The sequence below is a fragment of the Microtus oregoni genome, unplaced genomic scaffold, assembly GCF_018167655.1.
Source record: "Microtus oregoni isolate MIOR12 unplaced genomic scaffold, Mior012 000026F_ref0000081, whole genome shotgun sequence".
NCBI lineage: Eukaryota > Metazoa > Chordata > Mammalia > Rodentia > Cricetidae > Microtus > Microtus oregoni.
The window spans coordinates 17,759,285-17,779,194 of NW_024543085.1; the positions used below are offsets into that span (position 1 = coordinate 17,759,285).

General features: G+C 41.3%; 2 protein-coding genes and 1 long non-coding RNA gene across 6 annotated transcripts in view; 2 read left to right on the forward strand and 1 right to left on the reverse strand.

The window, feature by feature from the left end:
- Positions 1-4,879, forward strand: part of Ing3 (inhibitor of growth family member 3) — a 27,225-nt gene extending 22,346 nt beyond the window's left edge. The window contains exons 10-12 of the mRNA XM_041675442.1: positions 1,182-1,380; positions 2,931-2,969; positions 4,742-4,879. Coding sequence (XP_041531376.1) covers positions 1,182-1,380; positions 2,931-2,969; positions 4,742-4,858 — 355 coding nt within the window. The 3' untranslated portion in view covers positions 4,859-4,879. The remainder of the gene's footprint in view (positions 1-1,181; positions 1,381-2,930; positions 2,970-4,741) is intronic.
- Positions 4,857-17,507, reverse strand: LOC121463316. 3 transcript variants are annotated; one of them, XR_005976429.1, is made up of 3 exons: positions 17,377-17,507; positions 15,658-15,918; positions 4,857-4,911 (listed from the first exon to the last, which is right to left on the reverse strand). It is a non-coding gene; the product is annotated as an uncharacterized LOC121463316 (long non-coding RNA). The 3 variants fall into 3 exon arrangements; XR_005976431.1 differs by lacking the exon at positions 17,377-17,507 and adding an exon at positions 16,976-17,183; XR_005976430.1 differs by lacking the exon at positions 4,857-4,911 and adding an exon at positions 13,036-13,093.
- Positions 17,508-17,607: 100 nt separating this feature from the next.
- Positions 17,608-19,910, forward strand: part of Cped1 (cadherin like and PC-esterase domain containing 1) — a 279,514-nt gene continuing 277,211 nt past the window's right edge. For both annotated transcript variants that reach the window (XM_041675439.1, XM_041675441.1), the window contains exon 1: positions 17,608-18,597. In XM_041675439.1, coding sequence (XP_041531373.1) covers positions 18,349-18,597 — 249 coding nt within the window. In that variant the 5' untranslated portion in view covers positions 17,608-18,348. The remainder of the gene's footprint in view (positions 18,598-19,910) is intronic.

A 19,910-nucleotide genomic window follows, 5' to 3' on the forward strand; every position in this document is an offset into this window, starting at 1 on the left:
GCCAGGGCTACAGCAGGAACCCTGTCCCTGTTGTCTGAAGATTAAAAAGGTACAAAGTGCTAGGCCAAAAGATTTAATTATCTCACTAGAAAACAGCCACAGAATCAACTAACCAGGGCCCATAGAGACTCACAAACCTACTACTACAGTCAGGGAGTCGTAGGTTTGACCAAGGTCCTCTGTATATATGTTATTGCAGTGTAGCTTAGTGTTCAGTGGGAACCAAGGCTGTTTCTGGCTCTTTTGCCTGCTTTGGAGACCCTTTTCCTCCTACTGGGCTGCCTTGTCCAGCCTTAATATGAGAGGATGTCCCTAGTCTTATTGCAGCTTGATGCCATGTTTGGTTGATACCGCTAGAAGGCCTGCCCTTTTCTGAAAGGAAATAGAGGGAGGGTGGATCTAGAGGAAAGGAGTGTGGGAGGGGGAGGAGCTAGAAGCTAGAAGGACGGGGGGGGGGGGGGACTTTAGTAGGGATGTAATATAAGAGAGAAGGATAAATAAAAAAGAAAAAATTATCTAATAATTATATTTTAATTTTATTTTTAAATGTATTACTTTTCTACAAAATTCCTGAAAGAATGATCAATGTAAAATATCCACAGAAATATTACATATCTTAAAAATTGATACAATTGCCCAAATTTAATTGAACTCCTTATAATAAGTTACTGTGTTTTAGAACTCCAGAATAGAGTTGGTGGTAAGCAGTTCATGAATTTTGACACTCTTAGCTCCATGTTCTATACTTGGTAGGCATAGAGCACATGCCCTTGATGTTAGAAGGATTTCATCACCTACTTTGTATATTTGTGTTTAAGGTTTTAATGAGAATTGTGAGATAGTATAGCTATTATTTTTAAATACTACCAGAAGTTTTAAGTCAATAGTAGATAGTAACTAATTTAGGAATTATTTTTACAAGTTGAAAACATTTTAAAAGAATTTTCTTTTATTTATTCTAAATAGATCTTTTAAAAGAAGCTTCTTCTCAATACTTTTATTCTCTAGAAATCAAAACTTGTAAATAACTATTGAAAACAATGTTGCTTCCTTTGCTCTGGGAAATTGCTTCTGAATGAGATTCTTTAACATCGGGCATTGATGCGTCCTTTCCTTTCACGTCAGTTACTAGGAGTCCTAATGAGCAAATAAAACTGATCTTTCTCTAATTTTTTTTCCAGAAACAACACCAAGTCTTCAAGCCAGCAGTCCTCCTCCTCCTCCTCCTCCTCCTCCTCTTCCTTATCTTTATGTTCATCATCTTCAACTGTAGTCCAAGAAGTCTCCCAGCAAACAACAGTAGTGCCCGAGTCTGATTCCAACAGTCAGGTTGACTGGACGTATGACCCAAATGAACCTCGATATTGCATCTGTAATCAGGTAAAAGCCCGGAGCCTGTCTATAAAAATGCAGTCTGAATAAACAGGAAGGAAGATAACTGTTTCATTTTTCACCACATTTTTATTCCAGCTAAAATCAAGAGTGACTTTATTTGCATAATTTTCCTCTTATAAAAATAGCATATTTGCTGTAAATACTAAAAATATAAAGAAACATGTGAGTCACACAGAATGTCGCCTTCTAATACAGCCTAAGGTGAGACACTTTGATGTCACACCAGTAAGTACCTTGAATGTATGTTGGCTAATGTAATATGCTATTGGCCAAGTGGTTTACCCAGCCAAAATTCATCTTATGATGGTTTTGGAGACTGGGAAATCCAAGAACATGGTGCTTGTTAGTGGGTTTCTGGTAAGGGACCACTTTTTTAGTTTGAAGCCAGTTGTCTTTTTCCGGAGTATTCATGGATCAGAGATAGGGACACATGTCGTGCAGATAGGCAAGCACGTGCCAGCTTCACCGTTTCTTCTCATATAGCCACTGGAACCACCAGATTCTGGCTTTATTTAACCATAACCACACCTTACAGGCCCAGTCTTTCGTTATAGGGGGTTATGGCTTCAAAATAGGAATTTTAATGAATAAAAACATTCATTCCATAACAGTTATGTGTACATAATATATATGGATGTGGTATGCTTGTATATCTATGATAAAATGTATGTATATGGATGTGGTATTCTTGTATATCTATGATAAAACGACCTTTTGCTCACTGAAACAAGGTTCTTTTTAAAAAATTTTCAAAACTAGCTCTCCTGCTTTGCACCATAATTTATTTAGTCCATCCCTAGCTGTAGACTTTATTATAGTTCTCATTTCCTTTAAATCACAAATATTATAAACATCATTTTATTGTAATTGCTTTTATACTAGCTTTATATTAATTCAGTCAAATACAATGATGTTATAAGTGTTTGGTACAGTCTACCAAGATACATACATATATATATTTCTACTACCTAAAATTGATATTTATAACATTTCCTAAAGCCTAGGCCAGCACTAAGTATTACTTTCTTTTAAATACAATGCATTAGTTTGAAAGTTTTGTGTCCCATGGTCATTTTAGTTGGCTTTAAAACCATTTATCTTCTTGTAAATTAACTTCTAGCAAAGCTGGCTATATTTTTGTTGATTCTTTATGCATGTTGTTAATGTTTGAGAGGCCCCCAGAAACTTATGTGGAGAGTCATTGAGGACACCTGGTGTCTGCCGCATCTCAGTAGCAGACCCTGATGGTCAGAACTCAGACTCAGATGCAGAAGTGACCCAAGAGGACATAAAATTCATCAGTTGGTGGATAGCCAGAAAGAAAGTTTACAGTGTTAGCCCAAGGACAGACACAGACCTGACTTGCAGTCAGGGTGGCTTACCTGGTGGTTTCTGGACGTACCCTCTTACCTTGTCCCCTACGTTCACCTGTATTCAGTGAGTGTCTCTCTGTTCTCTGACATCAGAAACACCCAGTTTAGATTAGATGCTAATTACATAGTTATAATAAGTTTCTCTAATTTTCTTTAAACTAGGTATCCTACGGCGAGATGGTGGGGTGTGATAACCAAGATGTGAGTATTAACATTTCTCTATCTTAGAATGTAAAGAGTTGTAGATAACTGAGTAGCTGTCTTATAACTGTGTCTCCCAATCTCAAAATCGGTTTTCATGTATGATGACTGATGGGAGCATCTTCGTGTGCACAGCAGGACCATGTCCACAACTCTTTTCATGAGCTCCCTGCTTAATATTTTTAAAGGTAGTGGTATAGTATTACAGTTCAGATTAAATTCTCAGGAGTTACTTCTGGCAGTTCTAAGTGTTTTCCTTTCTTTCTGCTAAAGACTGTGTTTGCTAGAGTCCAGGCTGTTTACCACACTGAAGAAATGAGACTTTAAGGCTGTACATTTTTATAGGCAGATGATGCCTGGGAATAATGACCTAATATGGGGTTAGTTCCCTCTTGCTATTGCGGCATTCAGCATTCCCTCCTCTGGGGACTTATGCTGGTACAAGCCATCTCTGGTGGGAAAATGAGAGGCGGATTGAAGGAAGGCATCAGAATACCCTTACAGGAGAAAAGGTTTTTTGACTTATGCTTCCAGAGGAGAACGGTGCATCGTCGTGGTAGGGAGGTGTGGCAGCAGGTGTGTGTGGTTGACCTGGCATTCAGCAAGTGTACTCCCACACGGGAAGTGGAAAGTGAGACAGCCAACAAACCTCAAAACCCATCTCCAGTGGAGTATTTTCTAGCAAGGCTCCCTCTCTTAAAGGTTCTAGAAACTTCTTAGGGACCAACTGTTCAGGCACAGGAGCTTATCAGGGGAATCTCATATTCAAACCACAGCAAGGACTTAATTTTTGTTAAAGATGGGTGTTTGACTAAATACTGAGCCGATTTTGTGCAGTGGTTTTGACTCGTCCCATAATTGCCTTCCAGCAGTTCCCTCTGTTCCTCTTCCTTGTGAGGAGTAGCTTGAAACTACTGGCAAGGAGAGGCACCGGCAGTTTTGGAATCCAAATATTAACAAGAGTGGAATTTGTAAAATATATAAGGAATAGCAGACTGGCTTAATGCAGTGACAGTTGTGTGGGTTCCTTCCCTGACAGGGTAACAACAGTGTGACACAAGCCCTCCCCAGCTTCCCTGTGTAGTCGTGTGTGTGTGTGTGTGTGTGTGTGTGTGTGTGTGTGTGTGTGAGAGAGAGAGAGAGAGAGAGAGAGAGAGAGAGAGAGAGAGAGATGGGGGCTGTTCAAAGCAGTGCTACCCCTCCATTTCTAGTAGCTCATGAAGATACTGACTGCGAGTCCATGTCCCCTGGGGTCTCTCTGGTTCCTCCTGTGCTCTTGTGGGTGGAGTGAAGAGTTGCTGAATGTTTCACAGAGGATTTTCTCCATATCTCTGAATAGAGCAGCAGAAAGGAAGGAAGCGCAGCCACCCCTCTCGATGTCTTTAGTTACAGCCAGCTCATCCCACTTCCTGATGTCTGAGCATCTTTACATCTTAGCATATTTTCCTTCTTCCTATAAGATTCATCTTCTTTTTCCTTGGAAGATGTTTCTGCCTGGCCACCCGAGTTGATGACAGTGAGTGAGTGTTCTCTCTGTAGTGCCCAGGTCGTAGAGTCCACGCGCCTCCTTTTTACCAGAGATTGTTGTGCTTTCATTTCATTGTCCATGAGGTAGATCAGTTGGACTCAGTAACCTCTAAGGCACTGCCAGGATCCAAGAAGTGAGACTGCACAAATCTAATTTCAGTTAAATGAAGTACTCTGTTTCCTGAGCATTTTTACTGTTTGTTCTTTAGAAGTACCGACACTTTGTTTTTATTTTTGCTTTCCAGTGTCCGATAGAGTGGTTCCACTATGGGTGTGTTGGCTTGACAGAGGCCCCGAAGGGGAAGTGGTACTGCCCACAGTGCACAGCCGCCATGAAGAGAAGAGGCAGCCGGCACAAATAGAGGCGCTTCCCTGGAGCGAGGAAGAGCTTCGGCTTGGCATTTTATACGGGACTCTAGAAAGAAAGACACGGGAAAGAAGAAGCAACTCATTTCCAGGCAACCACTTACAGGATTTACATAGACAATCCTATAAGATCTTGAACTTGAATTTTATGAGTTGTATTTTAATAATGTAAGTAAATTATTTATGCACTCCTGGTGTGCTATGAATATTATTCCAGTTAGCCTTGGATTATTTCTGTGGCCAACATATGCAGACATTTGTACTCCTCAACCATTTTCTCAAAGTAATGGGCATTCTATAATTTAAACTTCAAAGAATTCCAACGATGAAGATTTTAAGAAAGTATTTTGTATTCAACAGGTATATTCTGCTGCATGTACTGTACTCCAGAGCTGTTATGTTACACTGTATATAAATGGTTGAAAAAAACAAAAAACAAAAAACAAAAAACAAAAAAAAAGTCAGTCCTTCTAAAAAGGATTTAAGATAATGGTTTTTAAGATGCCTGTATAATAAGCTTTGTTTCTTTGTGAAACTCATTGAGCAGGCTGAAGGGATTGGTTCCTGTGATAAAGTGGGCTGGTGTCCTCTAGAGTACCTGGGTACAGAAACAGAAAGTCCTGTGGGGGAGACCTGATTCGTGCCATTAGTCTATATGTTTTGCATCCAGATGAGAGTGCAGCTCAAGAGGGTGGGGGCGGGGCCTACGGGGAAAGGGCGTTAAAGTGATACATTTTTATACCAAATGTGTTTATTTTTTTGTGCGAGTAATCCTTAAATTGGAATTGTATTAGGTGTTAAAATAAAGTTTTTAAAAAAATAACTTGTATTTATACTTTACACAATTAATTATGAAAATTTCTTAATTGCAATTTATTTCTAATTTTCATAATCTAAAAAAGATTAGCAGTTAGCATGCAGAAGCTATGTAATCTATGATTTCTATAATAATGGTTGGAAATTGTGTTAATGGAATAAGGGAAGGACATTTTTAATGTAAATTCGAAGTGTCAAATGTATTTTTCTAAGATATTTCTCTGGCTTTGCTTTGAATCTAAGGATGAAAAAGAAACCTAATTACAGCAGATAAAGTGAAAATAATGACTCTAGATGTTTGGATTGGAAGCAGTGTGACCAGTATAACTGAAGAGACCTTAAAATTTCAGCTCTGTGTTTAATTCTGTGACACGGTGATGTGGGAGTTCATTCAAGTCTTCATCACCCTGGGCTCTGTGAAACCAAAGTGATGCGGGTTGTAGGCGGTCCTCGGAGTGCTCCCGAGGTCCGTGGACATAGGTGCTATTGAGATGATGGCTGTACATAGTGGAGGGTTCGCGTAAGTCCACTACGATGGGTGGAAAACTTGCTCAACTATCACAGACAGTTATTATATCAATCTTCCTTTTTATTGAAATGTCCATAAGCTTTGTGTTTTAATGAAGCCCATTGTGAATCTTTTAGAACTTAATCAAAAGGCAGTGTTAAGTCTGTGTAGTGCTACCTAAAGGGTAGAGCTTTGGTAGATTTTAGGAGCTTCGTCCAGCTCTAAGATCCTGTGACGCTGAGCTGCCACAGGCTAACTTTGTCACTGTTGTTGGCCTCCAAGACAGGTTTATATGGTCCTTAGTATTTTGTATCATCAAGGGTGTGATTTCACGATCGTGTTTTCATGGGGATTTCATGAGCCTTTAAGACATGTATACAGTTGTGTTCTGTTAGCTCAGCCCTGTGCTATCATGAGATGCTCGGATGAAAGGTACTTGCATCCTGTAGGCACCCAGTGTGACTCTCCCAAACTCAGTCTCTCGCTGACAACTGGCTAGAGAAAATCTCTGGATCTTAAGAGAAAGTCCCTTGACAAGACAGGGGCATGCCTGCGCTCATTGGCTCCAGCTCCTCTCACTTCTGCCTCCTGAGTCACCGAGAAAACATGCCAGCAAGCTTCGAGACCACGCATTGATTCTCTTACCAACTGTACATAAGGAAATACACCAAAATTTGACACTAAGTATTTAGAAGTGATTAGAATCTGTCCCTAAATTATATAGCTGTGTATATGTGTATGTCCTTACATACATATTTGGCCAAACATGGAACTACCTCATTGAAGCAACATGGCCAGCGATTAATGTTCTTTGTAACACTTACACCAAGGACATTCAGCATCTCTGTTGTACAAAACTTGTGTAACAGTGGGTGGCACAAAAGGCCCAAGTGTGAGTTCACAGTTTATAGGTGGTGAAAAAAAAATGAGGCCTTACTGCTGTAGTGTATATTGACATGTTCATGGTGACCCATTTGAAGCAATAAATGGCTTAATTAAATGCCTACATGAAGCTGAGTGTTTGATAACCTTACAATCATTCTCTTTAAAGGGTAGCCAGAGTTTTGGCTCATTTCTTCCTGAAAAGCACCCTCAATGTATTTTAGGTTTCTAACGATGTTAGGTTTGTATAATGTGTAAGTCCCATGGACTTTAGAAATAGTTTTGTTCATTCAGTTAATTAACTTTAACCTTATATAAATTGTTGCTTGTTAAACTTGGATCGTAAGAGACAAGCTACCTAGATATGTGGATACTGCCGTTTTCTTGTTTACATTAAAAGCAATCTTTCAGCAAACAGGCTTTAAGAAAAAACCTGAGAGCTATCTGTATAACTTTTCAACTGTCAAGCCCTCAGGTGCCGAGAATGATGTACATTAAGGAATGTGTGTTGTTGAAACGATGGAAGCCAGCTTGCTGACAAATATTTGTAATATCTTGGCAAAGGCTATGATGAATATAGAAAGCACTGCGGGAACGTTGGGAGGCAGGGGAATTGATTATTGCAGCAAAAAGGGAGCCTAAAGGATGAATCATTTGAACTGTATCCTAAAGACAGAGCATATGTGTTCTCGGGCACCAGTAATCTGCGTTCCATAGACCTGAAGTAGAGAGGTACAAGGTCCAGCAGAATCCAGAGGCTGAGCAAGAGTAGATCTAAGCAGGTCATTTTACTTAACCTAGGGATAGTTTGTAGTAGAAGGGGGGATAGTTACCGATTGTTGCTTAACCATAATAATGATTAAAAATCATTGGTAACAATTAAAAAGCACGGATGTCTCCAAAATAGCCTGGAGCTTGGAAATTGATAGCTGTTAAATTTAAGCTAGTTATTTACCCTATTTTTTAAAGGGGCAGGGTGGAGGGGGGACATGGCACAGAACGCACGTAGGGTTCAGAGAACAACTTTGCAGAGTTGGTTCTTGTAGCAGGCCTTTTAGGACCGCCGGCCCCCAAATCATGACATGGAGGCTTATTAATTATGAATACTCAGCCTTCTCTTATGCTTGTCCCACTAGCTCCTGTAACTCAATTTAACCTGTTTCTCTTCATCTACAATTTGCCTCGGGGCTTTTTACCTTTCATTCTGTATGTTCTTCATTTATGCTTCTCCCTGGCTGGCTAGCAGCTGCCTGGCTGGCCCTGGGCATCTCCTGCTCTTTTTCCTTATTTTCTCTTCTTTCCTGGTGAGCTTAGATTCCTCCTCCTACTTATTCTCTCTGCCTGCCAGCCCTGCCTATCCCTCTATTGCCTATTGGCCGTTCAGCTTTTTATTAGACCAATCAGGTACCATAGGTAGGCAAAGCAACACATCATTAAACAAATGCAGCATAAACAAATGTAACAGATGCTTGCCTAGTTAATGTCATATCCCACAACACATTCTCTCCTTCTACTTTATGTGGGTTCTGGAGATTTGAACTCAGGCCTCCAGGCTTGCAGGCAAGTGTCTCTACCTGCTGATCCATCTGGCCTGCTCTACCCTCAGTTATAACTGAGTTATGTTTGAACAGCAATAAGAATTTCAAGTCAAGATTTACAGGTTTCCTTATTTACAAAAGAGTCTGAGTTGTAGAATTGGGTTTTGGTTTTTACCTAATAAAATGTTTGAGATTTGATTCTGTCAGAGAAATATTGATTTAAAAATTAATTAGTTGGCTTTAGGGTGTTGTTTTTAGTTCAAGTTTGATAAGGAAGAACTATACTCCTTTCTGCTTGTTTGTTTTAAAGTTGTAAGCCACATATGTTTTCTGAGTTATTTGTAACTATTTAGTTACAAGCTTCAGCATGATTAGAATTGTTATTTGAAAGAATTTTAATAATTTTCTCACTGTAATTGGCAGAGCCATAAAATTCCGTTTGGGGCTAATCCAGTGTTCCTTCCTACTTTCTTCACTCCTAACAAGGAAATTAGAGAAGAACATTGTAATTCATTTTGATTTTTCTGTGGCATACAGCAACCTGGACTGGGACGTAGAGCTGGAGTGGGGAGCAAGGATGAGGGTCACATAAGCCGTTGACGGGTTCTCACCGCCATTCCCCATGTCTACTCACCATTGTTAGGAAGTGATAAGCACTCTGCTTAGAAAGTTGTGTAGCTGCTGGCTTTAAGATGTACTTGTTTAAAGCACGCACAGCTCTCAGTAGAGTAGCAGGGAAAAGCAAAAACAAAACAAAAAAAACCCCAAGCGGTCATGACTTAATATTTTGCATTGTTGGATCTGCTTGGCAGAGGCAGTCTCAACACTGGGACATTTAAATAGGAACAATTGCAGTAGGTGTCAAAGGGCAGGAAATGGCCGTACTCGGTAAATGCAGTGGAATTGTTCAGCCAAGGATGCTTCTGTGCAACCCTGAGTGGGAGTGGGAGACATCTGCTAGTAGCTGGTAGTAGATTTTAGTTGGTCCTTCCCGGAATGTCACATCAGAATTTACCAAAATATATGTTCCTGTCCTTGACATTTGTGTTGCTCTGGAACAAGTCAGTTATTTTCCTTTTGAGGGTCTGGTTATACAGACACTTGTTACCAATTCCCCAATTTGCAGAACGCTTTGCTCTTACTGGTGTTTGTCATTTGCGGATGTTTTCAAGGGAAGTCCAGTATTATGTTGAAAAACAATGAAACATACGTATTGATCTTACGGTTTGGATTCAAAATGGAAGAGATCTTTCTGTCAGAGTCACATGACCGGAGAGCCACCTTCTCTCCACGAATGCTACCTCCTAATCTTCCCAGATTTTCTAAATGCAGGGCAGCATTCGTGAGCCACAAGCCATTCCACCTCTCCATACCATGCATAAATGTCAACTTGTGACGTTTAATGCTGTAGAAGTCTCAAAATAGCTTTATTTCCAGAAAATGGAAACAGATGCCTGAATTACACTGAAGAAAAGGGAAGCTGGGAAGGGAGGAAGAGAAGGAAAGTAAAAGTGGAAAGGAAGGAAGAAATAGCAAAGTCATAGCTGTTCTGCTACATTTTAAATTTTGTCACTAAAGAATCCATATTTCAGATCTATAGAAAAGACAAATGAGATTTCCGTTGAGAATGCAATTTGATATTTTTATAGCAAAAGCTAAACATACTAATATTTTCTATGTTATTGAATGGTTAAGAACAAATTCTGGCTTCTTATGACTGTGTAAATGCCTGTCCTAAAGAAATTTAAAAAAAAATTATTCATTGGCTGGAGTGGTTAACCAAAGATATGAGAGCTAGCTAGCAATACGCTTAAGTGATGAGCCAAGCAGCGATTTAAATAATATAGTTTCTGAGTGATTATTTCATGGTCTGGCAGCCGGGAACAAACAAGCAGCCTCCTACAATTGACTAAGTGATTTCCATCCTGAGTACCCATTGAGTCTTACCCTCTTATCTGTTTATCTGACCATCCAGTTCCATCGATAGACATTAGTGTGTATAATATCTACATGGTATTTATGGGGGGGGTTGTTTGTTTGCTTTGGTATTTTGAGGCAGGGCCTCTGCAGTTCAGGCTGGTACTCACTCTGTAGCACCAGCTGGCCTAGGATTTGTATGATCTTCCTGAGTCAGCCTCCTGAGTGCTTGGATTCTAGGCATGTACCACCATACCCAGCTTATATATAGCTTAAAGGATGCAAATGTGAAAGGCATTTAAGATGCTTAAAAGAAGCTCTCTATCTATAATTAACATTGGGGAGGAAAGGATCTGTGTAATTATACCCAGGAAGTTGCTAAAATCACAGAGAAGCTGGCCATGCCTCCGCTGAGATACTCACTATCCTAATAGAAGCAACAGACAAATCTTAGGCAGCCACAGATGGGAACTGGGAAACTGTTCCTCTAGTTAAATTTGAAATTTCCCAGTCTCAGAACTATTTGGCAATTTTTTTTTCTGCCAATGATTGATTTGGGGCTGTCTTCATTAGAGGACAGAATTAATAACGACGGTGGGCTTCTGCACTAAAAGCCTGTGGCATCGGGGCCAAAAGTATTCCAATGCTGGTTGTATTCTAGAAACTACTAAATCTTCCCTGGGGAAGAAACTGCCTTCCTGAAACAAATATCGCCAAGATGCGAAATCGTTAGGAAAGCAAGGGGAATAATGATACAAAGTGTTTTAAGCAGTAATGTGTAGGTTTCCAGAGTGCAAATCTTGAAAGCAATCCCTTGCAGGTAGACACTCTGATACAACCGAAGGATAGAGAGAGGTAAAATAGCTTTTAGCATGAAGCAACTTACACACTGTACAGTTGTGTTAGCACAGGATGAAATAAAATACAGCGCACAGTGATGCAAAGAAATTTGTTGCCAATGCGAGTTGATTCAAAATGCGCATCAAGAGACAGGTGTGGGAAGTGAATGACCCATCGAAACTTCTGACCTAAGCGGCTGACTCATTTGTAAAAGGTGGCACCAAGTGTTCACAGAAGGAATTTCTGGGGTGATGTGTGGTTTGCAAACCCCGCTCTAGAGGGAGATCTAAAGTCAGCAGCCTTTGCTTCAGAGGCTTCGGTCTATCAGGACAGATTGTTCATATTGAAATGTGCAGACTGCAAGGTATGCCTACAGAAACAAACCAGTGCGACCGTGAAGTCGAGCTGCCTTGACTTTCACGTATAAAGTGGGCGCACACTGGGCAAGCGGGCAGTGTTGCAGTGTGGGCCTTCTTTATTTTTTCACGTGATCCTCAGATCTTTGTCCTATTAGAAGTTCTCCTCGTTGCAATCCATATCCTGATGAGAAGTGGCTCCTCATGGTGATTGGGAGAGAAGCAAGCGGAATAGAAAGGAAAGTAAGCATGTTCAAATGTTGACAGCTTCAAGCATCAGAGAGCAAACAACCAAGAACGCATTGTTTTCGTGGTCCATGCCTTAGGATTTCTTTGACTAATGCCATGGCACTTCCAGAACCACATGTGAGCCCAGTTGTGGACAGTTCTCCCAGTTTCCATGAGCAAGGGACAGAAGCTGTTCCGTTTAGTAAGAGGATGCAAGACGCTAAATCTGAAACAGAATCATCGTGTCTGCGATGCAGAGCTTTGCTTAGCACACCTAATGAGGTGCATTTGTGCACGGTTATCGGAGTGTGGCATCTGCCTCTTAAGGAACAAAGGAGTTGGCAGAGCATACGTCACAGAAAAGTTTCTATTCAATTCTGTAATATATTTGCACCACAGAGAAGAATCCATGACCTTGACCCCATTATTTTTATTCCACATGAAATAGAAAAGAGGCTTGGTTTTGTGTGTTTACAGTTAAAGTTGATAACAATGGCTCCGTTGTCACCTTCATCATATCCTCCATTAAGAAACTTCTTGGATGCCTAAGGTTTGCCTATAATGACCAGGTAAGTTTAAGTTTGGAAATTACTGAAGCCATCTTCCATCTGTAGCTAATACTTTCTCAGCTCTATTTTCAGTAGCTCCCCATTAGAATGTTAGGTCCATGTTTTGCCTTTGACAGCAGTGGAAATTATTGAGACTCTTCGGGGCCAGTTGAGAAAAAGCCCGTTCTGAAGCTTTTCTTTTTCTTTTTTTTTTATTTTATTTTTTTTATTTTTTTTTAAATTTATTTATTTATTAAAGATTTCTGTCTCTTCCCCGCCACCGCCTCCCATTTCCCTCCCCCTCCCCCAATCAAGTCTCCCCCCTCTCAGCCCGAAAAGCAATCAGGGATCCCTGTCCTGTGGGAAGTCCAAGGAACCCCCACCTCCATCCAGGTCTAGTAAGGTGAGCATCCACACTGCCTAGGCTCCCACAAAGCTTTTCTTACCACTTCCTGAAAGATAGGAATTCCCTCTTTTGTTTCTCCAGGACACTTGACGCGTGGTTTATCCTCACTTCAGCTGTGTGTGTCAGCTCCTTCCTTCCTCCTAGGCTTATTGATAAGCACATTCCCCACAGGGCGGGTCCATTTCAGTGGCCCTGATTATACAATGACATTTGCTAACCTGAAACTGTCTTCCTAAGAGATAGCCAATTCTTTCTTGTTCCTCTTGTGTTAGCCTGGTGGGTATCTAAGAAGTCATCAAATGTCTTAGTGGAAACAGAAATGATAAAAAGTTGTATGAGCGAGATGTGAGCTTTAATGCATTAGGCCACTGAGATTTTAGAAATGTTTAGTCATCCTTCTTGGATCAGTCTGTTGCCTTACCCTAGTCATTTATAGACCGTGTCACATGTCTTCTCTCTTCCATAGAGTCTAGGATGCCTTTTGAACAGATTTAATGTATGACTCATGATTTAAAACTACTAACTTACGCTTAGAGTTTGCTGGAAAGATTCCAGAATGAGCATTTCCTGAGAGATTATAGGAGTCTAGAAGGTAGTCTGACTTTAAAGTGACATATCATTACTGACAGCAATCCCAAAAGTTCACCTGCAACATCAACATGAGTACTTGCAGCCAGGTTTTACACTATCATGAGCAAGGACCTTGTAGAGAAACGCTGTGCCCTGGAAGAAGCCACCAGGACCCAGAAGACTGCACCAGAGAGGATGTTCACATTGAAATATGGCACAAGAAGCAAAACTTTGGATCATCAAGCAACATTTGAAGATATTTGTTGATCATGATGCCTCTAATTTGTGATGAAATTGATATTCGGATTTATGTGATATTCCTAAAGTCCTAAAGTTCTTGATCCAATACTGGAAGCTTCTTACAGTATTTTTATCTCCAGTTTTAAAAATTAATACCATAAATGCATTTTTTCATTATCCCAGCACTTGGAAAGCAGAAATGGGAGGATTACAAGTTTGAGGCCAGCCTGGGTTACATAGCAACTCCTGGTCTGCACCGGCTACACAGTGAGACCCTGTCTCAAAAAAAAAAAAAAGAAAACAGAAAACCAAGTATCGAGGGTACCTCAGTGGTTGAGGGCTTATCTAGCACGTACAAGGTTCTGGGTTTGATCCCCAACCCCAGAAAACAAGCAAAAAGCCTTCACTGATTATTTGCGTGTCAAGGACCTCTAGTCCATACCCAAACCCAGAAGTAGCTAGATATGCAATGAAAGATCTTGTTTTATGTGTTGGGAAGATCACTGAAGGATTTTGTTTTGTGGTAGACTGTTCTGTTCTGTACAACTTTGGAATTAGAATATGTTTACCATTCTGTTCTCTCAGTGCTGCTAAATGCCTACCTTTTAAGACTAATTTTTAGTAGAAAAGGTAATTGACGAATTTGATGCACAAATGCATCCAATTTGAAACAATGCCAGAAACCCCAGTTCACAATGGTACTGTAGATGTGCTCTTCTGCTTCCATTGTTGAGCCAATTTGTGTCTTTATGTTTCCTGTTCAGACTCCTACAGACCCCAGCATAACTCTGCTTAGTCTTCCATTCAAATATATATATACTATATAAAGAAGTCCAAGAACTCAAAGGCAACAGAAAGAAAAAAAAACAAACTCAACTGAAAAAATTGGCTGCATTTAGACATTTGTCAAAAAATGTATCAAATCACTTGCTAATATATGGGAGAATAATCAACTTTTCTAATAACAGGGAAATATAAATCAAAACCATAGCAAGATGTTTCTTCACCTCCATGAAAATGGCTATTCCAGAAGGCAAGTTACAAGTACGAATAAGGAGCTGGAGTGTTGGTGAGAATGTTAATTACTATATCTAGGGGCAAAGGATTGCAGGTTCATCAAAAATTTAAAAATAGAGCTACTGAATAGTCACTCAATGTCATTGCTGTGCAGAGAAGCAAAAGATACAAGACCATATTTAAAGGGCACCCACACTCTCGTCTGCTCCACTATTTACAGCAGCCAAGGACGGGAGCAGCTCCCGTGTTCTTCAGCTGGTGAGTGCAGACAGTGAGGTATAGATACACCATTCAGATACAAAGACAGAATGAGGCTGTTGTTTCTGACAACATGGACAGAACTTGAGATCGCTGAGTGGAAAAAGAGCAAGTGTGAAAAGTAATGATTGCGTGATCCCACTTGGGTGGAGCGTAAAACCAGAGTTGAATGTGGCCACTAAGTTATAGTTAGAAGCAGGAATTTCTAATGTGCTGTTGTGCAATAAGATGACTACAGATCACGCACATGTTAACAAAGGCTACAAAGAGGAATTCTATAGGTTTTACCCTAAAGAAATGATAAACAACAAGTCATTAGATATATGCCATTATAAATGGCATGCTATATGCAAGTATAGAAACCTTACACGGTACTGCATTGACATGCTTCCGTATTTATCGAGCCTTTAAAAATTTCAATTCAAATATGTCTAATCTCAGGCACAAAGCCCACAAGTTCATCCTCTCAAGCCAACATCTGTTCCCACCTTCGTCCCAAAGGATGATGGGAAGAGAACAATTCATTAGTGCCAGAATTTGTGTCTGGTTCTTGTATGTCCCCTGTGGCTCACCCCACTACATCCTAGGCTCTGTGAGGACTAAGCCTGGAGAGCCAACACCCAGCAGCTGCGCACCTGCCCGCTGTTCCAAATGCTCAGGTGCTTCCTTACCTGGTCATTGATACTTCCAAAGAGGTCGTCTCACAGATGATAGACTGGACTTCACTATTCCAAGCTCCTCTTTCAGAACAGCTGGTAAACGGTGAACATGATGATTTCTGTCCACAGTGGGTCTTCCTCAAGCGCCCGATGCGGTCCTGGAGTCTCATTCCATTGGATCCTATGTTTTCTTTGCCAGATTCTTGTTCTGACTAACTAACCCCTTCCTTTTGCCAGTATCACTTTATTGGCTGTCTTCTTCTCCGCTGGACTCTGTAGTCAAGATACAGAATTGAATTCTTCAATTTACCGGAACTGAAGATTCCTTTTGGCCAAACTAAATCGACAACATTGTCTAAAAGTTTTCTCTTCTGTTGGCTTTCCCTTCTCCCCATTCATTCAAAGACTATTCTACTTAATATCCATTTTACTATTTGGTATTCTGGGTTAGGAACTTAAGGATCTTTTAAAAAATCCTTCCATAAACCTTTAATTTTTTCAGAATTTAAACCTTAATATTAATAAATAGCTATGTGGCTTATATCACCCAGTAAATAGCTTTTTTACCACATTTTGGGCCTTGCTAGCATAGAAACCATTCCGATGTGGAAGTCTAGTGATTTCTACTAGTCTTAACATCATATTACATCTACCAAAAACCTATGGCATGCAACAGAAATGCTCTCTCGATGCCTAAATGTGAAAAACAGGTTAATTCTCTCTCATTCCCTCATTTGCCAAGGTATCAAAAGCTTTGAATTTATATATCAAATATTATTAAAACATTTTATAAAAAGACTTGAAATTATGCATGGCTAATTAATTTACGTAATTAATTTGTTTTGACGTACTAACTTTTTTTTGACACAGTTTCATTTTTCTCAAGCTGGCTCATAAATGAAGTCTCTTGTTAGCAAGAGGAGTCCATTTTTCTGAACCTGTTGTAGCCGTGAGCCTCTAGGGGGCGCTCCTCCTCACAAAATATTAGTGACAAACGGCTGAGTCCTATGGGCTTACTCTAGGAGTGTGGCCTCACCGGAGAACGCCTGCCTAGAAAAAGTTCGGTTAGACCTACAGTGTAGAAACTATCTAGATTTAAAGTCTTTGAAGAATGTCCTCTGTGAACTTAAACCAGTCCTTCCCGGGGCTGGCAAAGCAAGGACCTGGAAGTTCTCCTTGATGGTCCCTCAGCCTGCCCTGCCGAGCCCAGAGTGATGGGAGCTGCCAACCGGCCCTGGTATCAATGCCCATGAGAGAGTCGGTACGGACTTAAATTAAGCCTGCTCCGTACCCTTTTTTTCCCCTGGGCAGAAGTTAGAACACTCAGTACCTGTTACAGTCAGCTCCTTTGAAAAGCCAGACCTCACGCTTTTTGCCTTGGAAAGACCTCAAAAAGGAGGAGTAATATCTGCGGTAGCACTCGGTGCTGGAGTGGAGAGGGGACTTTCAGTTACTCGAATGTTTCCTGATCTGTGGTCCAGACTGTCCTAACGACTCTCTTGTCCTCTTAAACGTGACCACAATCCCCCGGAGCGATGACCTTCCCCCGTTAACTCGGCCTTGAGCAGCTCTCGACTAGGAGCCTTTTGTTAAAATAGTGATGCCTTAGGAAAATGCAGAGGCACAGACGATCGATCGGGCATCCAGTAGGTTTCTAATCCCGTGGGTTTGGTGAGGCAGCCACGTTTCAGAGGCGACCCTAACTGCTGTTCCCCAAGCACGGCAGCCTACCGTTTGCTGATGCAGAGCTGACAGCGCGGCTCGGGACTGCCCCCAAGGCCAGAGGAGTCCTGGGTTTAGCTCCGCCCCGCTCGGCCTGGGTGGCAGCGATGGCCCAGGTCCCCCGGCTCTCGGCCCTGTGGGCAGCTGGCGCGCGCGTGTCTCCGCGTGTCTGCGCGTGTGTGTCCATGCGTGTGCGTGAAATGAGGTGGAGTCCTACGCCTGGGTGTTTCCTTCCAAGTGATTTTGATCAGCAATCATGGGGGAAAAAAAAAACAACTTTCTGGCTAAAAGGATGAAAACGGAGTAAGTACACAGAACTTTGAACTTGAAACAGAATGCGACCAAACGCAAGCAAAACCCTGACAGGAACCCCTCCACACTCAAACTGCTATTCCCTTCTTGTGTTAAAGGCCGCGGATGCTGACAGCGAAGTGGCAATTGAAAACTGAACGAAGGGAAGCAGTTCAGAAACCGCTGAGAGCAGGGCGGCTTTCAAACCGGAGGGAAAATGAGAAACAGCTAGGGCAACCTGGCCTGCGCCCAGCTGTGCAACAGGCACTTCGCGTTCCCTCTGCTGCGTCTTCGGGGCTCTTTTCAGACTCCGGTCCACTTTACTGTGCTTTCTCTTTGCCCCAAAGCTGAGGCAAGCTGAACTTAAGTTTATGTCTGTTGTGGAAATAAGATATTACCGGAAGAAACTCTTGCCAGCCCGGGATGCATTCAGATGATTTCTTACGACTCTCACTATTTTGACATCTTTAAAAAAAAGAATTAGCAAGTCAGTCACTTTTTACTGTCCTTCACGAAAGGGCTCTAAACACCTCGGACCGCTGGGACCTGTGTGAGTCTTTGGCATGAAACTTCGGAATGTTCTCAAGGGGAGTTGGGGCGAACTTGATTGGAGTTGTGCAAAAAGAAGACAGAAGTGTACTTTTTTCATGCTGACAGCCTGGCCAGGGGCCAAGTGAAGGTGGACTGGTCATGGTCTGTCGACCGGGGTTCCTTTGTCGCCGGCGATTTTGCCCCCGACCTTTCCTAGTGGGTTTGGTGGTGGCAATTTGTCTCTTTTACCAGAGCCTGACACTCCGAGGGGCTAAGAAGCTTGCAGCCGAGATTCCTGGGTCTGGTCCCCACATACCCTCACAAACCCAGGCTAGCAGATGTGAGCAAGGCTATCCACGGGACAAACGGTGCTTCCATCTCTCGACGAATGCCCAGGAAATCAGGAAGGTAAGTCTGAGTTTAGCCTGAGCAGTCGGCCTCTCTGTCCTTTCTGCAAAACTAAAATTAACTTTCATGAGGTCCGAAAGGGAGCCAGAGTATAAACAGCCCAGAGTGACCTACTGACTGTTACATAAAACTGAGACGCTTCCGAAACCTACTTAAAGAGTTCTGCCCTTTATCTTTTAGACATGATCTTCATTTCAGTGAAATGAAATGCTTTCTAAGAGAGATCTAAGAAATCTGAGGATTTGTACATAAGAAACAAAAGTCACCCTCGGGTGTGTTCCCTTAGAACAGAGAGCAAGAGGACTAAGACACTCTCAGAATTCCATCTGATGATCTGCCAAGTTAGTTCTGAATTTGGTGAATATGTTTCTAAACGAATGTACTCATTTCTAAAGAATAGTACTATAGTTTTCATAAGAATAATTGTCATATAGTTTAATTGTTCATAGAATTAGGGAAACACCAGTTCAGTATAGTGTCCGTACCTAACATCTAAGCACTCAGGAGGTAGAGGCAGGAAGCAGGCACTAACCCAGGTTGCTCTACATAAAGAGTTCTGGGCAGTGTTTGATGGTGAGACTTCTCTTTTCCAAGTGTGAATTTATGCTTGGTGTGGTGGTTCATGCTTATAATTCCAGCATAAGTAAGACAGAGGCCAGGGACCAGGGGTTCAAGGCCAGCCTAGGCTAGATACATTGTTTACCTAAGCTATATAAGACACTGTCTAGAAAACAAAGTTGGAAAAAAAGAGATCATTCTGTATTCACGATGGGCAGGTTAGTCTCACCATTTTTATTTATAAAGTATAGGAAACAATACAAATCCAGAAAACGCATAGAACTTCTGTTTTAATATTGCACTCTGTTCATGCCCAGGTGCAAATACAGACTTTTCGCTGTCAAGTATAATAAGAAAAAGAAAAAGGGTGAAAAACTGGTTATTTAAAAAGTTGTGACGGAAAAACCATTCAATTCAGTGACACTTGAAATAGTATACAGCAAGATATCTTTGGGATCCGTAAGAGGTACCCTTTCTCTAAGTAGACTTAGCCAGAGTTTCTGAGCCTGGTTGCAGCAGAATTTCATCTTGGGTGGCAACATAGTTATTGTCCGTACTGCCACCTCCAGGACCACAACAATGTTGTTTTATAATCTCTTTTCTTTGTTTCATTTCAGACTCATAACCCAGGGTAGATAGCTAGGTAGATAGATAGTAGGTAAGGTTACTCAACTTGAAAAGGAGTCAATTCTCATTGAAGGATGCCCAAGTGAGCCACATGGCTAACAGAATGCCCTGCCGCCCTCCCACAGAAA